General features: G+C 42.8%; 1 protein-coding gene across 1 annotated transcript; it reads right to left on the reverse strand.

The window, feature by feature from the left end:
* Positions 1-6,207: 6,207 nt before the first annotated feature.
* CPTP (ceramide-1-phosphate transfer protein) lies at positions 6,208-6,788 on the reverse strand (the record flags this gene model as incomplete). Its single annotated transcript, XM_009274237.1, has 1 exon — positions 6,208-6,788. A coding segment is annotated over one exon (345 nt), but the record flags the coding sequence as incomplete, so codon positions are not given.
* Between the last annotated feature and the right edge of the window lie 3 nt (positions 6,789-6,791).

The raw sequence follows: 6,791 nt of genomic DNA on the forward strand, positions 1-6,791 counted from the left end.
GTTTGGGTTGGAAGGGACCTCTAAAGGTCATCTAGTCCAACCCCCCTGCCGTGGGCAGGGACATCTTCAACTAGATCAGGTTGCTCAGAGCCCCGTCCAACCTGATCTGGAATGTTTCTGCACTCTTAGCAGCAGCTTGCTTCATCAGATCTGGTAGCATTCTGTCCTTCCAGCAGAGTAATTTATTCCCTGTTTTCCACTATCTTCTGCTGGAGTTTTACTGTGAGGTTTTGACTTTCTGTACTTTCAAAGAGCTCACATACCATGTGCCCACAGAATTTGAAAGCACTACTTGCTCATTTCATAGCAGGACATTTTAGGAACGGTTCTGAACAGCAGAGCACTTTGCAGATGGGGAAATTGGTCTTCCTTCTGAAAATCAAAATACGTTTATCAAGGGCAGAAGAAGAGACAGGTGCCTCGCAGAGAACTCCAGAGATGTCTTGCGCTTTCCATCAGGGGAGGCAAACGAATTCTCGTGCGAAGACCAAGCCTGGCCTCCGCGGGGGGCTGCTGGCAGCCCCCGCCTGGCAGCGCGGCAGCTGTCCAGGGTGCTGCATGGGCTGCGGGCAGCCGGGCCCGCGGGGACGGGGACGGCACCGCCCTGGAGAAGAAACGGAGCTTTCCTGCTTGTCCTCCGCAGCCTGAAGGAGGAGGAAGCTCCCGCTTACATCCATGATGCTGCTTCTCCTCCCCTGCCCCGCGGTGAGAACCTGATAGGCAGCAGAGGTAGCTTCAGACTCTCGCAAGTATACTGCTGTAGCTCACCAGCAGTCCTGCTGTGAGCTGTTACCCGGCGGCTGTTCGGGCTCAAAACCAGACAGCATGTACTCAATAGAGAGGCAACCCTTCGGAACAGGGTTTAAAAGCTGTGCAACCCATTCCTTCTGCCATTGATCTGATCAGCAGGAACAACAAAAATGAAGTCCAAGTCAATAGGAAGAACAACGCTGCCTCAAGTGCAAATGCCCAAGTCACTGAGTAGCAAGTAAAGACAGACCCAGGAATGCTTCTGTGACAGCTTACATAGTTCAATGGAAGCTTGTCTTCACCTGCAAAGCTCCTCAGTCCATTGCATATCTAGTTGCTTTAAAGGTGGTCAGATAGTTGCCTTTACATATCAGAATGGTTTCTATGGATTTTGTGACAAAGTAGTCAAGAAAATGCAAAAAGAATTTTTTTCCATAGAAAACATTACTTAACAGAAATTTAAACATTGACTTTGGAAAGTTCAGCTTTTTGTTTCACAACAATGATATCAAAACTGAATTTCACATTGTAAAAGAAGTGTGAAATTATGATAAATATTTCCATTATTATATCTATACTTTTACGATATAATTTATCTGGAAAAAAATCTCTGTTTTACTGAGATTCTGGCTTGAATAACAACAGTTATTCTGACTTGGAATGAAACTGTGAAATCTCTTGAGAAATACAAGTTCTTGCTTGTGTTTTGTTTCAACACTCAATGATATGTGAGGAGCAGTTCTCAGTTAATATGCTGCAGCAGAGTACTGATGATACAATGAACTAGAAGAGCAATGGTTGTCATCAGAAGCTTTGCTTAGCCTTTCAATCTTTTATTTCATTTAAGAGTCAAAATAGTCAGCCCTTCTTGATCTGAACACCGCTGTTTCCTTGTACTTCGGTTTGTGTATGACCTATCAATTTCTTTGTGTACTCTTCGCCTATGTTCTTAACTTCATGCATACCTTTCCAGGTATCCTCTAACCTTCGGTCAAAAATGAGCAGAACTTCCTCAGTGCCATACTGAGAAGTTGGAGCTCCTCTGTTTAAATAGAAGAGAGGGCAGCCCAGAGGATCAGTATGTTCCGTCACAGAATCTTATTTACAGGGACAATGGGGAAGGGTTGTCTTAAGGATCCTGGTGGCCATTAGAACCATACAGTTTCACAACGTAGATGATGAAAAGTTTGCGTTGACTGTAACGGTCAAAAAAAAGACCCAGAGCTGTAGGATGTCATTGACTCCACTTTTAATAAAGCAAGTGCACAAACACACATAGATGTGTACAGACGGCAATTACAGAGCAGTGTGCGGGACCTTTGGTTCTCCCTGTCTGTTAGCTCCCCCTCCTCAGCTCCTTCCTGTATCTAACAGGAGGAGAGACCTGCGTAGGAGCTGTGTTTTCTGATGTTGCTCGCTAGGAGAGGATCTTTATAGAGGATCCTGTGTAGATAGGTACTCAGTATCATTAGTTAACCACAAGGATTTCTGTTTGTAGTCTATAATCTCACACCTTTTCAGATTATTCCCTTCTGTTTTTCTAGTTATTATTTCTGTGCTGTTGAATATATTTGAAAGTTCTTGTAAGGCCTGGGAAAGGATTCATGGATATATCTCTGGAGTGGTTATCTAGTTACTAAGAAATGGAAATTATCAGCAGTCTTTACAGGAAAGTGGTCCGGGTGAGGCTTCTAGCTCAGATTGCGAGACCTCAGAGATTCATGTAAGATATCAGCACTGTAGGTTGCTTGCTTAACTGAACCTGCTTTTGGCTCCTTGTGGGTGATGAAACAGATCGTTAGCTACAGAGAGGATGGATACTACTCTGCTGGGGACATTTGGCTTTGGCTCATTGAGTAGAGCCCTGTGCTTTTGCAGCTTAAAAATTCTGGTCCTAGTGTTCAGCCTACTGGATAAAGCTGTATTTTATATGGTGATTGTGTCTGGGACCATAGCCTATAGAGTCATCGTAAACAGAATTATCTCATTAAAATACAGCCAGCTTCTATTGAGGAGCAGGTGACAATAGATCTGGTTTATTGAGAGTCCTCCTCTGGCTCTTCTTTGATGGAATTCTGGAAATAATCCACTGTGTTCAGATCAGGCTTAAGCAAGATGATGTAGCATTTAGGGATATAGTAGGTCCCCAAGATACCCCGACTAGTTGTCAAAATGGTACCAATCTGAGTAACAGACCTGAGGACTGTCCTCAGCGTGGCAAAAATAGCCATGAAGAAGATCCAGATGATGAAATAGATTAGGATGGCAAATGCGATCCCCCTGGCAATATTGTACTTCTTACCAGAAGTCTGTACCGTGAACGTGCCCGGGAAGCAGACAAAGGCTGAGCAGCCATTGTAGCCATGCGTCAGGGCAAAGGCCTGGCTGTCTCTGATCCAAGCGTTCGCTTGCGTGCTCCCTACTTTGAAGTGGCCTGCACTGAAGAAATGTCACATAATTTATTTCTAAATGAACTTTAGAATAATATGTTGAGTTGCCTGAACTTAAAGGGTAGTGGTAAGAGACATACACAGCAGTAATTTTTATTACTATTTTTTTTTAATTCAAGGTCACCTCATCATGGAGATAACCAAATCGTCCTCAGTGCATCGCAACAATTGTCTGGAGCAGGCCATTCCTAGATTGCAAGGTTGGTGAGCTATTACTCAGCTGTACTGCTGTTTTTAGGAAGCTGTTACTGGCTGACCTAAATTTTTCTCACACTGAGCTATGATGTTAACTTCAGTTTAAAAACTTTGGTTTAGGTACAAGTTCCACAGCATAGTAATTTAGGTTGCATTATGGTTTGCATTTTTTCTGTCAGGTTTGAATTTTAGAAAACAGGATAGCTCTGAATTGGAAAGTTCAATTTACTGCATTTTATTTGCTCATTATATATTTATACCGTATCATAAAAACTGCTTATACTGCCAAAGTGATACACCACTTTTGCCACAAGGCTAGAATATTTTTCCATGTATGAAGAGAAGCAGCTATAGAAAGCTAAGTATATGAGTACGTCAGGCAAGCAACAGTTGTAGATTTCTATAGCTACGTTACAGAAATATGTTTATACTGACATCCTTTTAAGGATACCTTCCCCTTAATGGAATATTTAAGTGTTAGCTTTAACTATATAACTTCTTTTAAAAAGTTCTAAATACAAATTCAACGGCGCAGAGGGGAAAGGAAAAAAAAAGCCGTTTGAACGGTGTAGAAGTCAAACACAGGCAATTATTTACTCCCATCCACGCTTTCACGTGAAATCAAGTATGCTTGCTGTGGCACAGGAGACAGTTTGTGTGATGGACTTTAGTGCAAAATATTCAAACTCCCTCTAGTGAATCTGTATGTTGTTGCAGCTTTCAAGTACACCAGTCACTGCAGGTAAAGGTTTTACCCTTCTGAATTTGGCCCTATTAGTGAAAGCTGCCAGACTCTGAACTTGCCCGAAGCCAAGTACAGGACTTCAGTTTTACTCAGTGGTAACTAACTGGGGCTGTTAAAAAGGTTCCCATCATTTGGAGACAGAGCAGGACACCAGGAAAATAAAGTTATCATTAGGCAATACCTTGTTTAAATGAGAGCATGCAGACTGATGGAAAGCTGTATTTTACTTGAAGCATACTTCGCACAAAATGATTGGTTATAAACTTAAGACAGAGTCTTTTTCCCCACTGAGAAAGTTTGATTCTTTAATGGCAAAAATCAAGTTCATTTTCAACATTAATGTTTATCTCATAAGAGGAATAGTTGAGATTGAATGTTGACGAGGGAGAAAAAGTAATTTTCCCACGTGGTCATACTTATAATTTCTGCATTAAACTCCCAAAAGATGTAAAACACTTTTTCACTTAACACACAACATTACTTGACACAGTTTAAGGCATTTAATACACTACACAGATGAAATACCAGCTATTCCTGTGTCAGACAGCAAGGGAGGTCCAGCAAGACATATTCTGTAGTTTGTAACGTGGAACTGCTCCATTTTAATATACGGATTTATCCTATGGAACACAGTTCCGTATCATTTTACGGTGGTCTTAGCAGAAAGGGAATGATATTTGTGTTTTCACAGCATAGCAACTGAACCTCCATTTAGGATGTTCAAGGAAATTCCATTTCCTATCTTCAGGCAAAAGATATTGTTGATAGATGTGAGTAATCACAATAGGAGCTCAGTACACAGCATCTACCTTCATTTGGTTACTCCTGACAGTTGGTTTCACATCTGATCACTAGGTAAATGAAACAGACTCTGCTAGTGAAGGACAAGATATCAATAGGTAACACTATAAAGTCATGTTCCTTCCAACACCACAAAACTGGAAAGCATTACTATAAAGGATACTCTTCCGAAGCATGTTATTCACATAATTTAACGTCCAGTTAGACTAATCCCATGAGGTAATAGTGATTTCCTGAATCATAGTGTTATGTTAGGCCAAAATGCCTCCTAGCTGAGATACAATCAAAACATCTTACAGCCTTGTGGGATTCTCCCTCCTCCCCCCATATTCATCCTGAACTAACAATGGTGGTGCTTTTTCAGCTTTCAAAAAGCTAAGTAACCTCCGTTTTACATACTTCAGTGTGTGTGTATGTGTATATATACACACACCCCAGCTATTACATACAGTGATTTGCAATAGAAGCCGTAAGCCTCACAAAGTAATGACTTGCAGTACAAGTTTGGATTTCTCTCCAGACAGTCAAAGAAGTCATTTGACACATTCATTAAAAAAAATAATCATGAGAACACAATTTAGAAGCACGGCTGGAAAACGGGTAAGGTACAGTCTGCAACAAAAATCATGAGAACACAATTTAGAAGCATGGCTGGAAAACGGGTAAGGTACAGTCTGCAGCCTTAACTGGACAGATAGTATTGTGCAGTACATACTAAAAACTGTTCCACATCCCAAGACGCATAAGGCATAGATTAATGGGCAGGGGAAGCTACACAGGACAGTCCTGCTTAATGGATCCATGCACAAAGGAAGAACGGTCTCTTACAATAATGACATGCACCACCATTTCCTTCTTTAATTCTAGGGGACACAGAATTAGCAGCAGTAATCAAATGAGTCTGTGACCACAAGCTTCCTTTCAGACATGCATTACTCAGGATTATATTTTCAAGGTTAAAGCATAAAAGCGGGAAACTCCCCCCCCAGATCTATTCAAGGGAACAGCTTGTAAACAAAAGTGGCAAAGTGAGTTCACATGCAGTGTAAATGTGTTCAGACACCACATCTGAAAGTTGTGCTGTCACATGAGGTCCTAACTATTGGTGTAAATGCACAGAAGCTCCTGAATTGCAGCGTTTGGCTTAAAAAAGAAATCAAAACGCCCCACTCCCAGCCTAGCTGGAGAGTTGAAGGTGAATCCAAGAGGAGAAAAGAAATCCCTTAAGCACACCAGTAGTGTTTTTTTTCTTACTGTAGAGCTGAGGCTCTACACACACACATACAGATATACACACATATAAAAAAAATTGGTGCATTTTTTTCTCTTACAAAGTGAGGCATCCTGAATAGCTTTGCCAGCTTTTCAGCTCCGTACTGGAAAAGGAAAGGGAGAGCGACCACAGGGAACCAGATGCTTGTGCGTCTGTGAAAACACACGGTTTTCACCTGGTTCATCCGACTTCTGTCAGAACGTGGCATGGCTCTTTAACATCCCTCCCGTCAAGGAAGGTCAAGCAGCTTATGCTGGGCAAAGAGCTCCTGGGTGATGCCGTAGACATCGCAGATATAGGGTAGGGCCTCACCCAGCATAGCGACAGCTTCCTCGGGCGTGCCCACGTTCATGATTTCAAGGAAGGTGTTTCGGGGCGGCAGCGTGCAGAAGGCCACCGTGGCAGCCTTGCGAACGACCCAGGGGTGGTAGGTAGCCAGAGAAGCGTTGTAGGAGTCCGTGCAGATGACGGACGTCCGGGAGTCCTCCTGGCCGGTTCTCAGCCCCTCCAGGAAGAGCTGCAGCCAGCGCAGGGCCCTGTGGAGGCGCAGGACGGTGCGGCAGCCGGCGGCGGGGCG

Source organism: Aptenodytes forsteri, unplaced genomic scaffold (genome assembly GCF_000699145.1).
Source record: "Aptenodytes forsteri isolate BGI_AS27 unplaced genomic scaffold, ASM69914v1 Scaffold16, whole genome shotgun sequence".
NCBI lineage: Eukaryota > Metazoa > Chordata > Aves > Sphenisciformes > Spheniscidae > Aptenodytes > Aptenodytes forsteri.